At 47.9% G+C, this 26,566-nt stretch overlaps 1 protein-coding gene across 2 annotated transcripts; it reads right to left on the bottom strand.

Moving 5' to 3' along the window:
• Positions 1 to 1,842: 1,842 nt before the first annotated feature.
• DCUN1D1 (defective in cullin neddylation 1 domain containing 1) lies at positions 1,843 to 19,927 on the bottom strand. Of its 2 annotated transcripts, none has more exons than XM_075570701.1 (7): positions 19,773 to 19,927; positions 12,378 to 12,594; positions 11,844 to 12,012; positions 9,958 to 10,088; positions 8,856 to 8,938; positions 8,347 to 8,443; positions 1,843 to 8,060 (listed from the first exon to the last, which is right to left on the bottom strand). In XM_075570701.1, the coding sequence occupies exons 1-7, from the start codon at positions 19,773 to 19,775 to the stop codon at positions 7,981 to 7,983; spliced, it is 780 nt and encodes a 259-aa protein (XP_075426816.1). In that variant the 5' UTR covers positions 19,776 to 19,927; the 3' UTR covers positions 1,843 to 7,980. The 2 variants fall into 2 exon arrangements, with proteins under 2 accessions (XP_075426816.1, XP_075426815.1); XM_075570700.1 differs by lacking the exon at positions 19,773 to 19,927 and adding an exon at positions 19,541 to 19,762.
• Between the last annotated feature and the right edge of the window lie 6,639 nt (positions 19,928 to 26,566).

The raw sequence follows: 26,566 nt of genomic DNA, 5'->3' as shown, positions 1-26,566 counted from the left end.
AAGTATAAATATTGTACTATCACTAGCAGGGGGGAAAGATGCTTTGATGCGACAATCTAAAACACTTACGGCTAAAGTTAATAAAAGAGATTTTTAGTTTAAGGTTTAGCACCCCCTGGTAACGTTTGGCGGGTTATTCATTGAACTGCAGTAGTGCCCCCTTCTGCTTTATCATAGTTTAATGCAGGGATGGGCAACTCCAGTCCTCAAGGGCCACCAAACAGGTCTGGTTTTCAGGATATCCTTGCTTCAGCACAGGTGGATCAGCCTTTGACTGAGCTACCTGTGCTGAAGCAGAGAGATCCTGAAAGCCGGACCTGTTTGGTGGCCCTTGAGGGCTGGAGTTGCCCACCACTGTAGTAAGCCCCTCCATGTCTATACACTTTTTAAAACTAGGACATATGTACACAAGCTCCTAGGTGACTCTGGAATACCTTATTGCTGTGGCCCGTATAATGTTTGCTGGTTCAGCGGTGAGGAGAAACAAAGGGGATAAACCTATTCATGTGTACGATTCATGCACAACTAGTGCCATCTACTGGGTAAGACGTTTTCCAACCCACGCCTCCTCCCTGTAGACCAAGCAATATCCTACGTGGTTTTTTTTTATTATTTAATAAATCCGTTCTGTACTATGAGAAAATCCTTGTAGCATTTTTTATTTTTTAAAACAATTCGGAAATTACATTTTTAATGTATTACAATGTAACAAACATTTTTGGTTTCTATAGCAACCATTTACAAAGTCACTTCCTCTTCTGAAACAGGCTCTGGCACACCCCTTTTTGAGCCCTGCCCTCTGTCTAGCAGTGCACCAATTGTATCTAGTGACTGCCTGGTCACATGATCTTCCCCATAGAACTTTGCATCTTTGGTCCTCTTCTGCTGCACTGATGCCATTTTGTGAACCCCCGAGCCTAATCTTCACCAATCGATCACAGGAGAACAGATCGATCAGCAACTTACTGAATTACTTATCATTGTGTGGATTGTATTGATGCACATTAAAGGGGGAAAAAAATAACATTTAAAAAAAAAAAGCAGCTTGGACAACTGCGTTAATGCTGCAGTTCAGTCTTTTTTTTTTTTTATTTATTTTTTTTACTTCAATAGTTTCATGTGTGCAATCTCTAATTACCTAAAGAACTGTATAGCTGCCGGTCAATTCGTTCTCCGTCTATTGATCAGTAAATTTGGCGACATCTTTAAATATGGGGAATGTAAATTGTTGCTATAGGAACAAGCATGCTTGTTAAAATAGAATACAAGAAAATTGGTCTTTCAAAGTTGTTTTTTTTAAAACAGAAAATGCTAAAAGTATTTTTTCTTACTACAGAACTGATTTATTAAAAAAAACCACACATGCAGGATATTGCCTGAACTGCAGCTTTAAACAGCTGCCCTTTCCAAACTGAGAGCTAGGCAACTGGCGTTGGTGAAATTCAAAGGGACTAATACTCACAATGTCTCATTATGGAGCTATTGTGTGCTTTCCATTGGTATAAAACTGCAGGTGTTTTGCTGATTAAAAAAAATATATATATATTTTTTTTAAATGAGCGCCACGGCAGCCAGGGATTATGGGTAATGACATGCAAATGAGCACAGTGCCACTTTAGTTATCCATTTTAACATGGACCCCCTATAAACTTATGACTGCCCATTACACAGAGACTTAGTCTAGTTACATCTGTAACATGACGAGTTGCTGGCATCTGAGCAGGTTTTGAGAACGTGACCGCGGCTACCTTGGCACTGCAGTATTATTGCTGTGGAGTCCTCTGTAGAAACATGTACACCTGGCAGCAATGTTGCAACCATCACAGTCTCCGGATCTGCGGATTTGTGCTTTTTTTTTTTTTAGCCGCTGACCTGGAGACACAATATCTGGATACATCTGTAGGTCGTGGCTCAACTTACCAACACTCACATCCAGAGCCTGCAATAGGTCTGTTGCAGGGTGGGTGCTAGCATCACAGTTAGGTATGATTTCACTTGTATAGTGTTATTTCCCTCTCCTCGTGTTAACCTGCGGAAACCAAACGCCAGCTCCTTCTTTAGGTGTTTTACCAGCGCTTTGTAGCCCTACTTAAGGGCACTTTGTTATTGTAGCCCTTTGGTTAGGGAGGCAATATAGTCAAGCACACCCCAAAAAATTAGATAGTCAAATGAAAGTGGTTTTAATGACCAATTAATTAAAATTATTTTCAATTTACTTATTGCCTTCCTATGACTTTTTATCTTGACCAAGATATTTTTTTTGTCCTAGCACCCTGCCTGGCTACCCTTGTCCTTAAACCCTCTGTTGGGGCAACCCAAGTTCTTAGCCTCTGTGGATTTTTTGTTGGCCCTTTGGTTAGTAAATCCATGCTTTAATATTTCTTCCATCCCAGCTGCTTTTTCGCCATCAAGGTCTTCTCAAAACCAAACATGCGCTCCTTGCATCCAGCTCTAGATTTGTGGATACCACCTTCTCTGGATTCTAGCCAGCATCCTCTGCTGGAAATCAGAAATATTGGGTGTGCACATCATGAATTGTTAAAGGTGGGGGGGGGGGGAATCCTCAAATCGCAAAGGGAAAAGGGTCAACATTACAGACCCAAAAGGCGTTTGCATAAATAAATCCAGGGGCCAAATTGAAAATAGAAATAATTTGTATTCTGTTACAGCACCATGGGTAGTGTGTATTAGGTAAAATGTACTTTTCATCCCTTAAGTCACAGCTATGTGGATATAAGCAACGCCCTCCCAAGTCCATGCATGGTTTAATGAGCCTTTGATCACAATGGATGTGAATGCGGTCCTGATTCCCCTACCTCCATCTCTCTTTCAACTTAGTCCTTTAAGGAGCAGCACCCTTTCAGAGGACTGTATAATACTATTTTTATTTTTATTAACGTTCACAAGTGTGATCACTTGATACTATAGTACAGTATTTGCACTTGTTCCTTTGTTGTCACCTGTTGTGAATTGCTCTCATGTTCCATGACCTTCATATGGCCACTGCAATATATTACGCCACCATGAAATAAAACACTGCTCCAGGTCACTACTATTTTACAATGTGGTAACCTTGGTACCTGCAAAGGCCTCGCTCACTATGGTAGCAAGTTATTTGGGCGTATTCTCAATATCCAGTATTTCATGGCATAACGGTGTGATCTGGTGCTTCATGGCACAATTAATCATGCACATATATTTTGCAGCTAATTGTAACAAGTCATCCTGTTACTTTCTTATGCCCTCAGTAAAGTATCATGCCTTTTATGTACATGCTGAATTTAAACTACATATCAATGAATGGATTATTTTTCTTTGTAAAACTCAATAGATTAGGTGCAATTATGATTTTGAAGCATCGGATTGTACATGTGAACACCCTGTAATATACACAAGCTATGTCACTTCTAATTACATTGAACTGCACTGCTTTTAATTGGGGTCTGACGAGCCTTTTGAATCGAGGCACTTTTCATTTTGCTTTATAAAAACACATTAACTGCTTTATTTACCCATGTTTATTGATATTTGGCAAAAATGATGATGTACCTTTCTGCTCAGCTTGAGGGGAACAAAAAGGATTCAGTGAGTGGAGGTCTGAGGTGACTGAAAGCATTTAGTAATTGAGGTTAAAGAAAATACACACAACTTGAGCACTTTCCAATACAAAACATTTCCTGCAGCACAATACACCTCCTTTCAAATAAACTGCACATTAGCATTCTGCGTCCAAGCTTTTCTTCTTTCAGCCCTAGATACTTTTCTGGTGTAATCAACAACGCAATGTCAAGAGAGCCTCCCTGGTGTCTCAGCTACACACACTTCACATCATGTATTTTTATAATTACACAGTAATTGTAATGTGTATCAAACAGATGGCAGCATTGTTATTACGTTGGAAAGTTCTCCTTGTCGAAGGGAAGCGTCTTGACATTACAATGTTACGGATATGTCGGAAATCATGATGAAGAACGCGCATGTTTCACATCTACAGCAAATGCTTCAAACAAATGAATCTCCAACAATAGATTGACAACTCATACAGACAGCGATACGTATTGCACGTCTTGCATACGGATTTTTAAATTCAAGCCGGATTTTCTTACAGAAGAGGAAATACTAAAGCAGCATTTCATTTTCTGAGTAGCCAACTTACGCCTGGCTTTTATCTTTTTTTAAAGTACAAATGTGCTTTTGATTTTAATAAAAGCCCATTTCTTAATAATGTTAGTTTACATAATGGCAAAAAATAAACAAAACCTATATAAAACAGTTGGTTTTAGCAGCCGTTTTGAACAGTTCTAGTATGGCTTACTTAACTCGTACACCAGAAGCCCTGGGGGAAAAAAACTTGCATCCTTGATTACCAGAAGGAACGTGAATGCCAATGCTTTGCAATGAATTGTTTGCCCATCTGGCAGTGAAGGAGGTAACTGCCTTGGCCTGTTTCAAGATCTGTAACTGTCTGCTGTCATCATTATATCACGCCAATCCTGTACAGCTCATCTGCTTGTGCAGAATATGGTTCCATTGATTTTACAGTCTAACGCTTTAGATTGTAGAAATATTGGTGGAAATACTGGAATCAAGTGATAACTCAATTTAACTCGCTCACTGCCAAATGAGTGCAACACATTGCATAGCAGGCCTGTCTGGTACTGAAAGGATTAAGGTATCCTGTGCCTTTTTTTGTTGCTGCTGCTGCTTCTGCTGCTATTTCCTTTAAAATAAACACTTCCATCTATGTATATTCTCTTTATTTTGCTTATGCTGTCATTTCTTTATACTGTGAATAAAACACTTGCTAACTTTCTCTAACGGATTGTTCTGCAGTTTCGTAATAATAAATACATTATTTCTAAGACACTGACGTCATACTGGGGTATTTGGGACTTGTTCCCTTATGTTTTGCTCATCATCCCCCCCCCCCCCATGTTCAAAACTGAAACACAAAAATTAAAATGTAATTACATCCACGTCATGATATTGGGTTGCTGTCAATGTTCCCCGGAAGCATACCAAGTCCATTAATTCTGATACCATTTCTGACTGGGATACAATGTGACTGATGAATATCAGTCATTACGTCATGATCAAATCAGTCATTACATTACGGCCAAGCCTTGACAGACCCATTGTTGATGCTTCCAGAAATAGCCAACTCTTTATAAAATAACTGTAGCCGGCACAAAAATCACTATTTTACCTTGATGAGTTTATAAAGTCACCGGTATCCTAACAGAGGCAATCCAAGTGGCGATTTATTTTTAATTCTTTTAACATGCTATTGCAGCAGAGGGTTTCTGGAGCTGAACCCCATTAAGCTCTGGGGAGCCCCCTGCATCCGGAGACACCTCCGTAGGGGATGCCGGTGGTAGCTGCTCGGCTAGCAGGGTTCACGTAATGGTGGAGTTTCCATGCTCCCGGGCCCTGCGGGCCAATAGGAAGCTGTGAAGTCATCATCAGGTTCGGCTTCCTATTGGCCCGCGTGACGCGGGAGCTTTAAACTTTGCCGCGATACCGGCATCCCCTTCGGAGGCAAGTATCTCAGGAAGCAGGGGGTCCCCGGAGCTGAAGTTAACGGGGTTCAACTCGAGAGACCCCCGCTTCAACAGTATGTTAAAAAAAAAAAAAAAAACATGAATTGCTCTTTTTAAGAGGTGCTAGCAGCCGGGGTACTTTCATTGTAAGACACACTTTTTTTTGTTTGACTTGTTAATGGTTGTTTTCCCTGCAAAGGAAATGTTCCTGTTTCCTCCCACAGCCCCCTATTCTCTCTGCTGTGAGGCGGTTTCTCCTTGTTTGGGAAGCTCCCAATGACATGCATGGAGCCCAGAACTTCCCCGACATGGAGAAGCGATTTCACATCCTGTTAATAAGAGACCATAAACTAAGCCCGGGGAAATTCTGGCGCCTGAAGCAACCGTTCCGGAGAAAATCCCCATAAACTTCAAGGGTGATTTCCGCTTGCTTCAGTCCATAACAAATTTACCCCTAAGTATCACCACCTACTATTTAGACACATTCGTTTTATGAATGCAGTGATAAATTAAAAACAAGAAATAAACAGTGCTTTTCTGTGTATGTTTTATAACCACTATCGGGACTGTATCCTTAAATCTGTTTATCAAGGATTTCACTTGTAGATGAACTGACATGCACATAATGTAAACCAATACAAAGTATTAACTCTGGGTGCTGTAGGGCAGGGGGCTCAACTCCAGTCCAAGCCCCCCTCCAAAAGATCAGGTTTTCAGGATATCCCAGCTTCAGCACAGTTTGCTCAGAGGCTCCGATTGAGCCATCTGTGCTGAAGCTGGGATATTCTGAAAACCTGACCTGTTGAGGCGGGGGGGAGAACATGAAGATTGAGGACTGGCGTTGAGCACTCCTGCTTCTCTTACTTGTTCAGCATTATTACAGCTTCTAACTACATCCTTTTCTCCTAATAGCATGGTACATACAATATGAAGGTGGAGCCGGGGGGAGGGGAAATAAAATACACCCAAATAGACATTTACAGTACTGGCTTGTTGGCAAAAGAACAACAAAAACAAAAGTTTTATATAAATTAAATGTTCTTATTTTGCGTGTCATAAGAAAACCCAATATTCAGATCCGTTTCCGACGCAGCTATAGAAAAGTTCCATTGGTTGGGTACCGCACAGGACATAGCAGCTTCGGGAGGTAAGCTGCCGTCACCACCTTTTTCCATTAGTACAGAATTATATTTATATTACTCCACGTAAGAATAAACCAGTGTATGGTCGTTTGCTGTTCCTAGCATAGTAAACACTTGATCACTTGAGCTACGAACACAGAACTGAGCCACGTTGTACTCATTCAACACGTAATCCCCAATCTGATTTTTATATCGTGCAGTCGGATATGGACTTTAAAGTATCAGGAGACATATGTTGAAGGGATATCCAACTGGCAGCAAACAGTGGCATTTAATCCAGCCCCAAGCACTGCTTACGCATCAGTGCAGGAGGAATTTGTGAACTATTAACACAAGATAAAGAGGAAAGGAACGCTGGGGATGTTGTATTTGTGTTAATTTACGCAATGCCATTGCGGACGAGACATTTTATTCTTGTTTTGGAAGTGGGACTGGATTTAATGTTAAATATGCTGTTTATGGAGCAGAAAGGTCAGCTCCAGGCCCTTAGTCAAATATGAACAAGCTGCACTGTATAAAAGGATTCCAAGTATGCTTACACATTCCCAGCCTTTTCAAGGGTCCTCCTCAGAGCGAAAACACCACTTCAGCACAGACCGCGAAACCAACCTGTGCAAAGCACCTTTCCCTACTGCACAAAAACAGGCGGAGTAGCTACAGTACGTCGTTCTCCATTGTAGAATATTTTCAGCGGTGAGCTCCAGCCGGGTCCTCAAACACTTCCATTAGTTTCAACAAACCACCGTGCATCAGTCTCCTTCCTGCTCAGTTTTAACGTGATGTTCAAAAACAGACAGTGACAAATGTACAATGACAAAACCCCTTCTTCTTCCCCTCCTAAAAATGATATGAGAACAAGAACAGATATTATTCTTTGAGGTGCTACCTGCATAGTCTCTGAAACTGACCACCAGAACAGGCTCAACTTGGTTTCACTCAGGCCCGTGATGCTGTTAGCGGATGAAGGCAGCGTTGTGCTGTATGTGAATGTGAAAACGCCAAAAGAAATAAATCTAAAATGTATGGGAGAGTAAATTAGAATGTTCCATAGACATCTGATGAAATCCACAATTTTAAAATATTAACTGGAAACTGCAATCCAGACTAATCACAGAGGCCCAAACCACCATAAGAATGAAATAGGATGTGGTCCAAGATGTCTCCGAAATGTCTTTCTCAACCCTCGGGAATTGCAGTGAAGGTTGAGCTCCAGTTCAGTCCAGCCAGAAGAAATTGACTGCAATTTTCTGTTGTGTTAATTTGTACAGACTATGTACATTCTACAAGGTTCCTCAGTGCTACACTGTTGTACTTTTTGTCCCTGCGATTTGAGGTCGTGCAAATTCCACAAAGTCGTCGATGAGAACCGGCCAGGCCCCTGTACAAAGGAGCAGAAACGTCATTAAGCAAATGGATCAAACGTTATGTGTGTACGCACGCACGCACACACGCACACACGCACACACTATTTTGCTTCCCTGTTTTTAGATCACGGATAGTATTGCAGGAAGTGTGATTTATAATGATCCTAAAACTCCTCTAACAAGTACATTGGAAACATCAAATGCTCAAGAGTAATTGCAATTATGCAATGCAATTTGGGGGGACGAATTCAGTCTTTTTACCACGGAAGAGGCTTAAGTAATAGGGGCATCAAGACATACCTTCTTCATCATAGTTAGACATGTCGTCAGCTATCATTGTACTGAAGTCTAAAAGGAGGTTCCATGTGTCCTTAGGTATTGAGCGTTTATGGTGTTCCTAGTAGGAGAATATATTTCAGTTTCTTAAGCTAATATTAGTCATTATGTATAACAAATATAACTTCCACGTCATAACCAACATGCCTTATAGGCCAACTCCACTCCTCAACAGCAGGTGAGGTTTTAAGGATATTGCGGCTTCTGCACAGGTGGATCAGTCATTGACAGCCACCTGTGCTGAAGCAGGTATATCCTTAAAACCTGACCTGTTGTTGGCCCTTGAGGACTGGAGTTGGCCACTCCTGGATTATATGCTGTAGTGCAATATATGACAGCAACAAATTGCTTTGCAACGCTGGATTCTCGAGCAACAAAAGGGGTTGAATAAAATACATGTAAAAGCATTAACACTGTCTGCAAAAAAAACAAAATAACAAAAACTTGCAGCTCCTAGTGCAACAGAAACTTACCAACAAAAACTTGTTCCACAAGTCTAGGAATTTAAATCTTCCATTTAGTACTAAATTCCAGTAGGCAATGGCCATTTCTAAATCTGAAAAGTGACACATTTCAGCAAATTAAAGATCGTATTCATTCTTGGTCAAGACACATTTTATCAAAATTTTAAAAAAAATGTAACTTGATCATTTAAAAAAAAATATTATTCCAAATTGTGCAGTTAAAGTAGAGAAGGGTCCACCCGACTGTTCTTCCAACTCACCGAGCAGGTCACCCCAGTCTCGGAAAAGATCAGTAGAACGTGAATAAATGGATCAGTTCCAGGATATTGGATGAAAAGGTAGATTATTTAAGCATACTGTAGGTGCAATACACGCAGCCAGCAGCAGGTGGCCCTCGACACACCCCTACGCGTTTTGTGACGTTCGTAACATCACCAGCCTCTTGCTGGGTTCTTGTATTGCACCTACTGTATGCTCAAGGGTTGTTCTACCTTTTTCATCCAATATCCTGTAGTGGATCCATTTATTTATGTTCTGCTATTTCAAAATTGTGCTAAGACTTTTTTAATGGTAAAGAACATCTTATAAGTTACCAGTTTACCAAGATTGTGTATTTTCGTAGGGAAAACAAGTCTACGGTATGAGGAAAATGTATGAAAATGTACACTTCCTAAATCAAGGCGGCAGGGAATGGCAGGTGTGTTCCTCGGAATGCGGAACAGGACCTTTAGTCTCGCCGACGGCGTTCGGCCACTTCTACGAGAAAGTACGTTTTATGGTGGGGGGTTAACTTTAGGGGTTTTAGGGTTAAGGTTTGGGGTAGGGGGTAGCGTGCGTATTAGGGTTTACGATTAGGGCTTTTTAGCTACTGATTTACCATAGCAGCAAAGTGTCCGACAGTGGAGGAACCCTGCGGCGAGGTCACTGGCGGTAAAATGCCGGCTGAGGTTTGGTTGCAGCGAAAGAGCCGCGGCCAATGTTCTAGACCGTCATAATGTCCTAACCCCTAAATTGCCTGAATGACGCTTAAATCTGCACTCAGCGGTCGCATAAGATTATGGCAAAGTTTGTTTCAATTTGTAGAGAGATAAAAAACAAAACAAAAACAAACCTAAACCTTTCTGCCCTGGATTCTTCGCAAAGTTGAATGTAAACTGATAAAAATCCTTAAATCTCCCTTGTTCTTTTAATTCCTGCTCCATTTTCGGTAGCTGGGCCTTTAACTTGTCTATTCCGTCACTTCTGCATTGGAAGAAAAAAAAAACGAGAGAGGAAATAAGTTTGTTGAATATATAGTCACACTACAAAATAATTATAAAACACAGTCCATGCTCCTGCACAGGGTTATTGGCAGAGAATTCGTGAGAGGTTTCTGCTCGTTGTAACAACTATGGTCAAGATTTACATCATGATCAAATCATTTGTATTTAACATCGCAGCAACACACAAGTTTACATAAATACACAAAACAAGATTCTCTTTGTGTTATAAAATCAGTTAATTCCATCAAGTGCTGCAGCAGCCTTCAAATGAAGTGCATGAGATGTACCAGCACTTTGGCAAAAACAAACACAATGTCAAAAGACCTTCTCTCCGCTGAACAATACTTTTCTGTACAAAATAACATTAACAAAGTTGATTGTGTCGTAATGTATGCACATACGATCCAACATCAGCAGTATCACATGTAATGCCAGAACGACACAAAGTGTTTAATATATTATAACTGAGTTTTTACAAATGACAAAACATGTTTTGCAGGGATGGACATTTGCTGAATGATAAAGCGGGAGGTTTCACATATCTTTTCCAAAAGCTTTATCTCGGATCTGAGAATTTTACAGCACCAGCACCCTGACCCATTGAGCTATTTCAAGACTCTGTACCAAAGTTAAACGTTGTCGTCAGCAATGCTCATTGTATATCAGAGTCACGCTCACAGCTGACCGCAGTGCGTCTGTTTCCTACACGGCAACACCTTTTTGTTTCTATAAAGTAAGTTCCTTGAAAGCTGGGTCACACCATGGATGGCTGGCCATGTTGGCTTTGCAAAGGAGAGGCAGCTGAATTGGAAAAAACTAGGACACAAGAGAAAGAATACAGGACTAGACTAGAGCAAATCAGAAACCAAGGGATGATCATGCGGTCCAGGGTTTTTAATTATTTTGCCATCTGAACTTCCTGTGCATGACGCACTTTCATCAACGAAGGGATACGTGCCAATTATTGATTAGCAACATGAAATATGCGCTTGTTTTTCATAGCATAGATGCATCATTTTGTCCTCCGGCCATGTTACCAAACCAGGATACAAGCCTCTAAACACAACACTTTTACCTCGGGCACTAGCTCCAACCAGCCATGTTACAGACGCAAAAAGATAATGGATTAAACATCCCTTGTTCAGAACAGAAAACACAATAGCAACAGTGTCGACACACTTTACAATTTAAATCTAATGACGTGAATGCCGACTTGTAGTATAAAATTGGCCTCATTCATGTATTCTGTTCACTGACCCCATGAAGACCAGGTCAAACAGGCTGCCATCTTTCTGTGTACCCATTATCTTGTGTTAGTAATGCTCTGGAACAGGGGTGAGCAACTCCAGTCCTCCAGGGCCACCAACAGGTTTCCAGGATATCCCTGCTTCAGCACCGGTGGCTCAGTCTTCAACTGGGTCACCCGTGTTGAAGCAGGGATAACCTGAAAACCTGACCTGTTGGTGGCCCTTGAGGACATGAGTTGCTCACCCCTGCTCTAGAGGAATTAAAACTGGAAGGTAAACACAAACATACAAAGCATAAAATTACATGAAAATACCAGTTACAAGCCCACATAGTACTAGGTAATATAATGTGCATTGTATTTTAGCTTGTGCTATACTTCTGCTACATACACAGCTGTAACTCCGGCTCGATGAAAAGCACCACAAGGCGTTTTAGAAATAATAGGTGCTGTCAACCTCGAGTCTCATTCCCAGAACCACCCACCTACCCTAGTTCTGTCATCCCGTCCATGAACTCCTGCTTTGAGAACTCGCATTGCGTGGCTGCTCTGAATTTCCACGCGATAATTAGCACACTGACGCTAGCGGGATCCAACGCCAAGTCGTCACAAAACTGCTGGATGCCATCTATTCCAATTTTATTTTCATCTTGAGGGTCTGCGGATCAGAAACAAACAAAAGTATATTATAGATGAAAAACCATTGGTTCGTTCAGGGGTGCTCAGCTCCAGTCCTCAAGGCTCAGCTCCAGTCCTCAAGCCCCCCCCCCCCAACCCCCTCCAACAGGTCAGCTTTCCAGGATATCCCAGCTTCAGCACAGGAGTCCCTGCTTCAGCACAGGTGGCTCAATCAGTCTCTGCTTCAGCACAGGTGGCTCAATCAGAGGCTCAGTCGTCGACAGTCTCTGTGCCACCTGTGCTAATGCTGGGATATCCTGAAAACCTGACCTGTTGAACGGAACTTGAGCACCCCTGGGTTAGTTGATTTACGATGATGGGTTTTGGGGGAAGTGTTCTGCTCACCTTTGTATCTGTTGTAAAGTTGCTCTAATCTTTTTCTGTCCAATGCCCCCTTTACACTTTCCCGTATATACAGCTCGGGGTTCTGGAAAAAGTTGTCTGTGGCCACATCTATCTTCCAGTCATTTTGGGACAGGCAACTTACTGCAGTCTTTTCACTCGATTGTGTGAAGATCATAAACTGACGAACTTTATCTTTCTGCGAGGATTTCAACTTGTTCTATTTCAATTGAAAAATGTAAAAAATGTAAAAATAGATTAGCAGCACAAAATAAAAAACCACCATGAAAAGGCCAACTGCGAGTAAAAATATATCCCAATTTTCTTTTTCTTTATTTAAAGATCAGTCTGGAAGTCAGAGACCAGAAACTATGCCTCGCGTATTACAACTGGGGGCTGAGATGTGCTGAATTCTCAGTTTCATTTGTACCAAGAGCGAGGACCTCACGCCAGTCACATTACATCTTAGGGCGTGGGCATGGTCAGCGCTTAGGCGCTGACCCGCGCTCACGCTTGGCAGTGAGCCCCTGCAGCCGCAATGAGAGGGGCTTTAGCAGGGGCTCGCGCACGCTTCCGCAGGCGTGCGGAAGCGTAGCCGACAATTTTTTTTTTTAGTTTAAGCGCTCACGGGACCGGTAGGGCCGGTCACGTGAGCCAGCTCCGTGACATCACTGGCCCGCCCCCCGACGGCGCGCGAACTAAGGCCAGGGAGAGCACCCGCTTTCCCTCAGCCTCCGCACAGCTGAAGTCTCTATGGACTCAGCCTTATTATGCCACAAGAAAATGCAGTCACATTGCACAGGGATAAGAACTTTATCAAGCACCGAGGCAAGTGAACGTACTCTGTTATTACTAGATATTAGGATCATTGGAGGGAACTATTATTCAGTGCAAGTCGTTAACTCTGTTTAGAAAAACAAACTATAGTTTTAGAAATAAATACATTAAAGAAAAAAAACCTAGAAAGCTCTTTACTGAAACTTGTATATTAATCTTCTACGCTGGAATTCCCATCATACTAGAGTTGGGCAATATACCGATAGGACAGTAATATCACGATAGTAGAATATCTATTGCCAGCTTCTGAATTACTTATTTTTAACATGGTTATTCATGATACATTTCTCAATAGCATTAGCATTTATTTTTTTTATTGCCCAACCCTACCTCATATCTTTCAGCTGGTTTTATATAGTGTACTCATGGCGTTTTCAAACGCAGATAAGAACGACTTGGCTCAGCGTCTGCCCGTTGTCCTATCTCCTGTAAGACCTCAGACCCAACGTAACCCATGGCTCCTTCATATATTTAGGATAGTCCCAATTGCATTCCCTTAATGTATTGGTCTCTACAGCCTCTGCTGGGAGGCTAACCCGCCCCCATTTCAATTAAGAAGTACTTCTCACATTTCCCCAAAGGCCGTGACCATAGTGCAGGATACGGCGTGAGCTACATAGCTCGCGCCAAAACAAACACTATGACGCCAATGCATATGAGCAAAGTGCGCGCATACACATGCGCTGCAGGGAGAGCGGCGCTTCGTAATACAAACAAGTTTGAATTTCTTCTGACCTGAAGGAACTCTGCAGGGAACACTTTTGGGTTCCCCGTGCATCCTAAGGTTCCTAGGGACCCCTGCTGACAAAACTAGCAGGTCATATTACCTAGCACTTCTCGCTCTCCGAAATATGCATCCCTCCTTTGCCATGTATGTATATGTTGAAGAATTCTATAATACCCCACCTCTCATCCAAGCTGGATATATTAAGGTCTGCTAATCTTCCCTGGTACGTTTTATGACATAGAACATGCATCATTTTAGTAGTCATTCTTTGCACAATTTCCGATTTATGTCCTTCTGGAGATATGGTCTCCAGAACTGGACACTGTACTCTATGTGAGGTGTGACCAATGACCTACAGTGTAGCACGGCTACCTTTTTTTTCTGCTGCCAATACCTTCTCCCATACAACAACATACTGTAGCATCCTGCTGGCTTTCCCAATTATAAATAAGCTAAAATAATGACTCCCAGGCCCCTTTCCTCTTCAGTAGTTGCCATAGTGCCATTCATTCTGTATTCTACTTTTGCATTTTTGTGGGCCCAAGTGCATCATTTTGCACTTTTTGGCATTCAAGTGTAGTTGCCACACTCAACTATTTCTCTAATCTACCAGAATCATTAATCATTTTGTTTACCTTCCTACTCCCTGGAGTGCCAACCTTGTTGCATATCTTTGTGTTACCTGCAAACAGGCATATACTTTCCCTAATGTCGCTTATAAAGATATTGAAGAGCACCGATGCAAGTACAGATTTCTGAAGCTCTCCACTGTAACCCTTACCTCCTCCGAACGCACTCTGTTTACCACAACCACCTTAACATTCAATCCCAAGCATTGCAACTTGTTATCAGTGATCATGTGGGGCAGTGTCTAAGGCCTTACTGGATTCTAGGTAAGCTACATCTTCTATTCCCCACTTATCTATTACCTTAGTCAACAAGACAAAAACATGTATTAGATTATCATGATTTCCCATCAGCGGTGTAGCTGGATATGCGCGGGCCCCCGTGCAAACATTTTTTCAGGGCCGAATTAATATTAATACTGACTGCAATTTTTTCTGCGTCCCCCCACTTCATCACTGATCTTCTCTCACCTCAGCTCTCCCCCTCATCACCATCATCAGCTCTCTCCCCATCATCATCATCATATCTCCTCATCAGCCGCTCTCCCCATCAACAGCTGTCCCCCTCATCATCATCATCATCATCTATCCCCCTCATCATCATCATCATCATCAGATTTCCCTATCATCATCATCTCTCCCCCTCATCATCATCATCATCTCTCCCCCTCATCATCATCTCTCCCCCTCATCATCATCATCTCTCCCCCTCATCATCATCATCTCTCCCCCTCATCATCATCATCTCTCCCCCTCATCATCATCATCATCTCTCCCCTCATCATCATCATCTCTCCCCCTCATCATCATCTCTCCCCCTCATCATCATCTCTCCCCCTCATCATCATCATCTCCCCCCTCATCATCATCATCTCTCCCCCTCATCATCATCATCTCTCCCCCTCATCATCATCATCATCATCATCATCTCTCCCCTCATCATCATCATCTCCCCCCCTCATCATCATCTCTCCCCCTCATCATCATCATCTCTCCCCCTCATCATCATCATCATCTCTCCCCCTCATCATCATCATCTCCCCCCCTCATCATCATCATCATCTCTCCCCCTCATCATCATCTCTCCCCCTCATCATCATCTCTCCCCCTCATCATCATCTCTCCCCCTCATCATCATCTCTCCCCCTCATCATCATCTCTCCCCCTCATCATCACCTCTCCCCCTCATCATCATCATCATCTCTCCCCCTCATCATCATCTCTCCCCCTCATCATCATCATCCTCTCCCCTCATCATCATCATCTCTCCCCCTCATCATCATCTCTCCCCCTCATCATCATCTCTCCCCCTCATCATCATCATCATCTCTCCCCCTCATCATCATCATCTCCCCCCCTCATCATCATCATCTCTCCCCCTCATCATCATCATCATCATCTCTCCCCCTCATCATCATCATCATCATCTCTCCCCCTCATCATCATCATCATCATCTCTCCCCTCATCATCATCATCTCTCCCCCTCATCATCATCATCTCTCCCCCTCATCATCATCATCTCTCCCCCTCATCATCATCATCATCTCTCCCCCTCATCATCATCATCTCCCCCCCTCATCATCATCATCATCATCTCTCCCCCTCATCATCATCATCTCTCCCCCTCATCATCATCATCTCTCCCCCTCATCATCATCTCTCCCCCTCATCATCATCATCTCTCCCCCTCATCATCATCATCTCTCCCCCTCATCATCATCTCTCCCCCTCATCATCATCAGATTTCCCTATCATCATCATCAGATCTCTTCCTCATCATCATCAGATCTCTTCCTCATCAGATCTCCCCCTCCCCCTTACTCCCCCCCCTCCATGCCTACCTGTGGTAATGGAGACAGGCACGGGGAGATGGTATGCGGCGGTGGCGGCGGGCCACCAGTGTTAAAGTATAAGCTAGTAGAAGAACCAGCACTTGTCACACAGGCAGAGGAGGACGGCACGAAGTGAGGAGCGCGCTCTAGTAGCACACACCAGAAGTAAGGGCAGGTCCATACTGCTGCAGTGCGCACGGAGGCATCCTCGCAGGGCGCGATCACATTGCCTAAAGACATTGATCACACCCATAGACCGCACATGCACGCGTGGCAGCAAGAGGGGGCGCGCATTGCACGAGAAATCAGTTGAAACTGATTTCTTGGCGCGATAGCCAGGTCACACGAGCGGTTCACCCATTGAGGGCGATCCAGCTCCGTGACACCCCTAGGCACACCCCCCACGGCGCATCTACCATGGACAGAAAACGCACCCGCTTCACGCGGGTGACATCACAGCCTACTCACGCCTACGCGTGGGCGAAGGCTGTATGGCCTAAGAAAGACTTCCGGGTGAGACCGCGGGGGGCACGCTCCTCCCCTGCTGTCCTGCTCTGCCTCTGTAACAAGTACTGATACTTCAACCGGCTTTTCCTTTAACACTAGGGGGTCAACCGCATACCATCTCCCCCACCTTTCTCTACAGGGGGGGCGGGGAGAGCAGACACCCCCCTAAGAGAGCAGGCCCCCGGGCTTTAGCTACGCCCCTGTTTCCCACCAGTAAATCCATGCTGGCTGGGATCCTGTAAGCCGTTAAAACTTCTGCCTTTCCTCCAGTGCATTGTATTAAATTATCCATTATATTGCTCCCCACTATCCTTTTTAAATCGCGGGTTTTAAATCGCGGGTAAAATGGTTTGGTAGCTATATCCCAGTCCTGATTTTCAGTTTACCACGACTCTGTAAAAATCACAATATCCAAACCCTCCCTTGGGTACGTCATGCTATAAATTTAGGTGGAGATAGCTTTCACTGCTCAGCCCCAATCGATCGCTATCCCAAAAGGCTGTCTCTCTTTCAATGGCCAAAAGGTTAAGGTGCGTTCTGTTCCCCTGGATGTATTCCCTGCTTTATAGTCCCGCCAACTTGCTATCTCTTGAGGGGGGATAAAGATTTATACTGTCTCATTTCACTGCTCCCTTAGCTAGTTTAAATCCGGTCTAATGAAGCATCTAAACTGCTCACCTAATATCCTGGTGCCCCTCCAAGGTGGATGCAGGCAATCCTCCTTATATTTGCCCATATCCCTCCAGGTGGAACATCTATGTCCAATAAATTGAAATCTCTCATCTTCACACCGCTTCCCCAAACACATTCAAAGTCTCTGGTGTGAATAAAAGACTTCCCCACTCCAATGTACTGGCAATACCGCCGAAAAAAAAGCCACTGAGGCCATCACCTAATTCCTTACTACAACTACCCTGTCATCCCTAGAGCCAGGTGATTAGTCTCTAAATTGACAATGTCATCTACCTCTCCTTCAGATCTTCCTGGCACAATTACCAGAAAGTGCCTCCTATCCCTCTGAAAATGAATTCGGCTACTGAATATACAAAGAACATGAACCATACCCATGCACGATAAAGTTATCGTTGCCTCAACACATCTTTGTATTAAAGCCCTTTATACCTCATCTTAAACATTTGTTAAAAATGTCACATGTATGTTATCAGCTCCTTCTCCCAGCAGGTGTAATCAGATGAGCATCAAAAAGGTATCCTTTCCCTGCTTGTACCCAAATCATCGGTATGAAAAATGTACTACCTAGGTTTCTTACTTTCAGCAAAAGAGGATTATGGTATCTCAATTATTGTACATTTTTGGGTCAAAATAAGAATGCCCAGACACAGAACCTTATAAATCCCAAATGTGAGGCGCACTCCTCTTGGTATTAACGCTTAACCTTTACTATGGGTTTCTATACCATATCATCCCAAACAGACTCTCACAACTAATACAAGAACTTGCTATTATTAACTAATTCACTTAATGCTGGGAAATATGTTTAGAAGGTTTAGTATTAAATGGGCTTTTTTGCATCTAATTTGTTTCTCGCCATTCCAGTGGGGTTTTCCTGCCAGTGGAACGTTGGAAGCAGAGCTTTATAATCTTTATCTTGCTTCTGCTGGATGACAATCACGAACCTTCAGCCAGAGCAACTGCGGGATGGATTACATGGCACTCACTATAGGTTGATGACATAATTACGGTTGTATAAACCCCATTTACACCGTCAAAAGAATATATACACAGTTATGAGTCACAAGGCTGGTTCGCGTCAACCTTTTTACACACATTTCTACAATATTTACACAATGGTGATGCTAAGCTCAAGTCACAATTCCTTTCCCGCTGTTTGCATTCATTGGTGAAGCAACGCGCACCCATGCATTATTGTCATATAGATTTCTCTTGTAACTCACTGAATACAGGCGGTCCTATAAAAGTGAATAGGGGTGGTGGTGGTGTGTATATAATATATAAAATATATATATATGTATATATATATATATACACACACACACACACACGTGTTTCTATCTATATATATATATATATATATATATATATATATATATATATATATATATATATATATGTTTTTTGTGATATGAAAGTTCACCAGACTGACATTTAAACACCAAACCTGTCTGTATATAAAGGGGGAAAGACTGTATAAACATACATATATATACATATATATACATATACACACATAATCCCCGGTATTTTAGCCTCCTTTCCCGGTCCCCCACCCGTCTCCCTGCCCTCTCCCCCATACCCACTCCCTGTCCGGTCCTCCATACCCTCTGCCTGCTGCCCGGTCCTCCTTACCCTCTGCCTGCTGCCCGGTCCCACATACCCTCTCCCTGCTGCCCGGTCCCCCATACCCTCTCCCTGCTGCCCGGTCCCCCATACCCTCTGCCTGCTGCCCTCTCCCCCATACCCTCTCCCTGCTGCCTGGTCCCCCATACCCTCTGCCTGCTGCCCTCTCCCCCATACCCTCTCCCTGCTGCCCGGTCCTCCATACCCTCTCCATGCTGCCCGGTCCTCCATACCCTCTCCATGCTGCCCGGTCCTCCATACCCTCTCCATGCTGCCCGGTCTCCCATACCCTCTCCATGCTGCCCGGTCTCCCATACCCTCTCCATGCTGCTGGCACCCAGGGACCGGTGAGGACACACATATCCCGGCTAGGCCCTCAGACCCCGGGCTGGATTAGTGGCGCTGCCCGGCTCAGAGCCACACCAGCCTGCTTCGCCGTGTCTCACTGCAGCCACAGTGGGGGAGGCCCTGAGCTGCGGGCCGGCAGGGCCGGGTGTCTCTTCCTCCTCCCCACCTCCGGTGTGAGGCCCCGGGCCCCCGCTCACTCACCATGGTGGAGCTCGGCCTCCCGGGGAGTGTGAGTGGCGCCGTCCGAGATCTCGCTCATGCGCAATGAGGCCGCGGCCTGCGGGGCCCGGAGAGAGGGGGCGGCCCGGGGACTCGCACACACTGCGGGGCCCGGGGACTCGCACACACTGCGGGGCCCGGAGAGAGGGGGCGGCCCGGGACTCGCACACACTGCGGGGCCCGGGGACTCGCACACACTGCGGGGCCCGGAGAGAGGGGGCGGCCCGGGGACTCGCACACACTGCGGGGCCCGGAGAGAGGGGGCGGCCCGGGGACTCGCACACACTGCGGGGCCCGGAGACTCACACACACACTGTGGGGCCCAGGGACTCACACACACACACTGCGGGGCCCGGGGACACACACACACACACACACACACTGCGGGGCCCGGGGACTCACACACACACACTGCGGGGCCCGGGGACACACACACACACACACTGCGGGGCCCGGGGACACACACACACTGCGGGGCCCGGGGACACACACACACACACACTGCGGGGCCCGGGGACTCACACACACACACTTCGGGGCCCGGGGACTCACACACACACACTGCGGGGCCCGGGGACTCACACACACACACACACACACTGCGGGGCCCGGGGACTCACACACACACACACACTGCGGGGCCCGGGGACTCACACACACACACTGCGGGGCCTGGGGACTCACACACACACTGCGGGGCCCGGGGACTCACACACACACACACTGCGGGGCCCGGGGACTCACACACACACTTCGGGGCCCGGGGACTCACACACACACACACTGCGGGGCCCGGGGACTCACACACACTGCGGGGCCTGGGGACACACACACTGCGGGGCCTGGGGACTCACACACACACACTGCGGGGCCCGGGGACACACACACACACTGCGGGGCCCGGGGACTCACACACACACACACTGCAGGGCCCGGGGACTCACACACACACACACTGCGGGGCCCGGGGACTCACACACACACACACACTGCGGGGCCGGGGGCTCACACACACACACACTGCGGGGCCCGGGGACTCACACACACACACACTGCGGGGCCCGGGGACTCACACACACACACTGCGGGGCCCGGGGACTCACACACACACACACACTGCGGGGCCCGGGGACTCACACACACACACACACACACACTGCGGGGCCCGGGGACTCACACACACACACTGCGGGGCCCGGGGACACACACACACTGCGGGGCCCGGGGACTCACACACACACACACTGCGGGGCCCGGGGACTCACACACACACACACACACACTGCGGGGCCCGGGGACTCACACACACACACACTGCGGGGCCCGGGGACTCACACACACACACACACTGCGGGGCCCAGGGACTCACACACACACACACTGCGGGGCCCGGGGACTCTCACACACACAAACTGCGGGGCCCGGGGACTCACACACACACACACTGCGGGGCCCGGGGACTCACACACACACACTGTGGGGCCCGGGGACTCACACATACACTGCGGGGCCCGGTGACTCACACACACACACACACACACACACACACACACACACACACACACACACACTGCGGGGCCCGGGGACTCACACACACACTGCGGGGCCCGGGGACACACACACACAATGCGGGGCCCGGGGACTCACACACACTGCGAGGCCGGGGACTCACACACACACACTGGGGACACACACACGCACACTGCGAGGCCGGGGACTCACACACACACACTGGGGACACACACATGCACACTGCGGGGCCCGGGGACTCACACACACTGCGGGGCCCAGGAACTCACACACACACTGGGGACACACACACGCACACTGCGGGGCCCGGGGACTCACACACACACTGCGGGGCCCGGGAACTCACACACACACTGCGAGGCCCGGGGACTCACACACACACACTGGGGACTCACACACACACACTGCGGGGCCCAGGGACTCACACACACACACACACTGCGGGGCCCGGGGACTCAAACACACACACTGCGGGGCCCGGGGACTCACACACACACACTGCGGGGCCCGGGGACTCACACACACACTGCGGGGCCCGGGGACTCACACACACACACTGCGGGGCCCGGGGACTCACACACACACACACTGCGGGGCCGGGGACTCACACACACACACTGCGGGGCCCGGGGACTCACACACACACACACTGCGGGGCCCGGGGACTCACACACACACACACACACTGCGGGGCCCGGGGACACACACACACACACAAACACACACACACAGCGGGGCCCGGGGACTCACACACACACACACACACTGCGAGGCCCGGGGACTCACACACACACACACACACACACACACTGCGGGGCCCGGTGAGAGGGGGCGGCCCGGGGACTCACACACACACACACTGCGGGGCCCGGTGAGAGGGGGCGGCCCGGGGACTCACACACACACACTGCGGGGCCCGGGAACTCACACACACACACACTGCGGGGCGCGGGGACTCACACACACACACACACACTGTGGGAACTGGGGACTCACACACACACTGCGGAGCCCGGGGACTCACACACACACACTGCGGGGCCTGGGGACTCACACACACACACTGCGGGGCCCGGGGACTCACACACACACACTGCGGGGCCCGGGGACTCACACACACTGCGGGGCCCGGGGACTCACACACACACACACACACACACACACACACACTGCGGGGCCCGGGGACTCACACACACACACACACACACACACACACACACTGCGGGGCCCGGGGACTCACACACACACACACACACACACTGCGGGGCCCGGGGACTCACACACACACTGCGAGGCCCGGGGACTCACACACACACACACACACTGCGGGGCCCGGTGAGAGGGGGCGGCCCGGGGACTCACACACACACACTGCGGGGCCCAGGAACTCACACACACACACTGCGGGGCGCGGGGACTCACACACACACACACACACACACACACACACTGCGGGGCCCGGTGAGAGGGGGCGGCCCGGGGACTCACACACACACACTGCGGGGCCCAGGAACTCACACACACACACTGCGGGGCGCGGGGACTCACACACACACACACACACACACACACACACACACACACACTGCGGGGTCCGGGGACTCACACACACACTGTGGGAACTGGGGACTCACACACACACTGCGGAGCCCAGGGACTCACACACACACACACTGCGGGGCCCAGGGACTCACACACACACACACTGCGGGGCCCAGGGACTCACACACACACACACTGTGGGGCCCGGGGACTCACACACACACACACACACTGCGGAGCCCGGGGACTCACACACACACACACACACACACACACTGCGGGGCCCGGGGACTCACACACACACACACACAGCGGGGCCCGGGAACTCACACACACAGACACACACACACACTGCGGGGCCCGGGGACTCACACACACACTGCGAGGCCCGGGGACTCACTCACACACACACACACACACACACTGCGGGGCCCGGTGAGAGGGGGCGGCCCGGGGAACTCACACACACACACTGCGGGGCGCGGGGACTCACACACACACTGTGGGAACTGGGGACTCACACACACACTGCGGAGCCCGGGGACTCACACACACACACACTGCGGGGCCTGGGGACTCACACACACACACTGCGGGGCCCGGGGACTCACACACACACACACTGCGGGGCCCGGGGAGACACACACACACTGCGGGGCCGGGGACTCACACACACACACTGCGGGGCCCGGGGACTCACACACACACTGCGGGGCCCGGGGACTCACACACACACACACACACACTGCGGGGCCCGGGGTCTCACACACACACACACACTGCGGGGCCCGGGGACTCACACACACACTGCGAGGCCCGGGGACTCACACACACACACACACACACACACACACACACTGCGGGGCCCGGTGAGAGGGGGCGGCCCGGGGACTCACACACACACACTGCGGGGCCCGGGAACTCACACACACACACTGCGGGGCGCGGGGACTCACACACACACACACACACACACACACACACTGCGGGGTCCGGGGACTCACACACACACTGTGGGAACTGGGGACTCACACACACACTGCGGAGCCCAGGGACTCACACACACACACACACTGCGGGGCCCAGGGACTCACACACACACACACACTGTGGGGCCCGGGGACTCACACACACACACACACACACACTGCGGGGCCCGGGGACTCACACACACACACACACACACACACACACACACTGCGGGGCCCGGGGACACACACACACACTGCGGGGCCCGGGGACTCACACACGCACACTGCGGGGCCCGGGTACTCACACACACACACACACACACACACACTGTGGGGCCGGGGGACTCACACACACACACACTGCGGGGCCAGGGGACTCACACACACTGCGGGGCCCGGGGACTCACACACACACACACACTGCGGGGCCCGGGGACTCACACACACACACACACACACTGCGGGGCCCAGGGACTCACACAGACATTGCGGAGCCCGGAGACTCACACACACACACACACTGCGGGGCCCAGGGACTCACACACACACACACACACACTGCGGGGCCCGGGGACACACACACACACACACTGCGGGGCCCGGGGACTCTCACAGACACACACTGCGGGGCCCGAGGACTCACACACTCTGCAGGGCCAAGGGACGCACACACTCACTGCGGTGCCCGGAGAGCGGCGGCCTGGGGACACACCTGGCCAGGGGGGAGACTGCTGAGGAGAGGAAGAGAGAGCTGTAGGAAGGACTGCTGGTAGTAGAGAGACTGCTTGTGAGAGGGAAAGAACGGAGACTTCTTTGTGAGAGCCGAAGGAAAGGCTGCTTTGTGTGAGAGGATCCTTGTAATAGGGAGAGAGCTCAGCAGGAGAGGAAAGAAACTGCTTGAGAGAGGTAGACAGATTGCTTCTGACAGATAGACTGCTCAGAGTGGAGAGGTAGAGAGCTTCCTAATGAAAAGGACAGAGACTTAAGATGAGATAGCATGAGAGAGGGGAGAGTTTACTCCAGGTGAATAGCACTAAGAGAAGGGAAGAGTGGAGCCGTTTGCTTATGTGTAGGGAAAGAGATTATGTCTGAGATTGAGACTGCTCCTGAGTCACAGTAAGGACAAAGATGTACAGATGCTGAGAAAAGATCACGAGACTGCTCCAGATGGGTATATGAGAGAACATCAGAGCCCTTGCTAATGGCCCTCAGAGAATGTGCTGTGTTACATAGTGTCTGAATGAATGAAAGCTTGTAATAACTTGAAGGGAAACCTCGTGAAGTTATCCCAAGGGATTACAAACTAGTGCAGGGACACCGCATTATATTTTACACTTTGTATGTATGGATATATCCTTATTTGTATAGTGCCATCCATGTGCATTTATTGTAAAAATGTGTTACCCGGAAGTAATACAGTGAGAGTTCCCTCTCGTTTTCAAGCATGTCCTGGGCGCAGAGATATAACAATACATGGTTACATTAAAAGAACAGGGTTACACAGTCAATTCACAGACATTTCATGGACAGATAGTTGGAAAATTGGGTACAGGGGATAAAGGGCTGGTGAGTTTCAGATTGAAATAGAGAAGCTTTAACATCAGAGAATGGCAGCAAATGGCCAACACCCTTTGGCTGCACCAAAGGCTGTCCGCCTTTGGGGCTAATGCAGATGTACACTGAAGGGTTTCAGATTGAATTCAGCTGCAAATTCAAAGTTCTTTGTCCTCCTCGCTCATTAATATTCTAGTGGGTGGGGTTGACGTTCCACATAGTACAAGTAAATGTTAACCCTTAGCACACTGGTCCTGTGCAGAGGATAGCAGCTCTTGGGGAACCCTATTGGGCATCCACCTTTGGGGTGACGCATATGTACACTGAAGGGGTTCAGATTGAATGTACGTAGGGTTTCGGATCGCACCAGTAATAAATGCAACAAAATAACATGATATGTAATAAATCATATGAATAAGCTCTTCAAACCTAAAAGTAAACAATCACTTTCTGACAGCTTACATTTAAGGGGTTCAGACACTTTGCTTTACCCCCCTCCCACCCTAAAGGGCAGATATGAGCTTTAAAGCAGAAGGGGGATGGGGGGGGGGGGAGGAGGAAGCAGATTCCAAAATCTTCTTTGGTGGCCAGCCCAATTAATCTCAAGTTGTACATCTGATCACAGCATGGCACTGCACTGCACTGCACTGCTCTAGTATGGTCTGAAAATGTATACAAGAGTTGAGGAGGATGCAAGAAAGAAAAGAAAAAAAGGGGGACAAAAAGCCTCCATCGTACAGTAAATAAAAATACCACTTGTGAGCACATTCATTTCTCCGACAGGTCTGCAACTCTGTCTTACCCCATTATCACTTACCATACAATGCGTACACTGCAACCAGGGATTCTGGGTAATGACATGCAAATAAGCAGTGTCACCTTTTGCTTCAAATCCATTTTAACATGGACCCCTATAAGCATACTCGTGCCGCATTACACAGCTTTTCAGCACAGCCTGGGTTAAAGAAGTGGCTGGCGAGTAAACCTGCTCACAGACAGCTGTTTAGACCTTTTGGGTCTCATCTGTGCGAGGTTGGTTGCAAAACAAATGGTATCGGCGTTTAACGTAAAACAGCATACTGTGTGAACAATGCATTTTGCGGCGGGGGCGGCGGCGTGTGTGTGTGTACACACTGATGGTACAATATGTGCTCCAGCAGTATGAATTCTGTATTATTA

Source organism: Ascaphus truei, chromosome 14 (genome assembly GCF_040206685.1).
Source record: "Ascaphus truei isolate aAscTru1 chromosome 14, aAscTru1.hap1, whole genome shotgun sequence".
Classification (NCBI taxonomy): Eukaryota; Metazoa; Chordata; class Amphibia; order Anura; family Ascaphidae; genus Ascaphus; species Ascaphus truei.
Note: the sequence above shows the minus strand (reverse complement) of the source record. Positions and strands in the feature narration are given on the sequence as shown.

Excerpts from the sequence above, each read along its gene's own strand:
- DCUN1D1 (XM_075570700.1), bottom strand. Across the intron at positions 12,013-12,377 it reads ACTTTACAACAGATACAAAG|ACCCTCAAGATGAAAATAAA; the intron begins GTGAGCAGAACA and ends TCTGATCCGCAG. Across the intron at positions 8,061-8,346 it reads GTCTAACTATGATGAAGAAG|GGGCCTGGCCGGTTCTCATC; the intron begins GTATGTCTTGAT and ends TCCTTTGTACAG.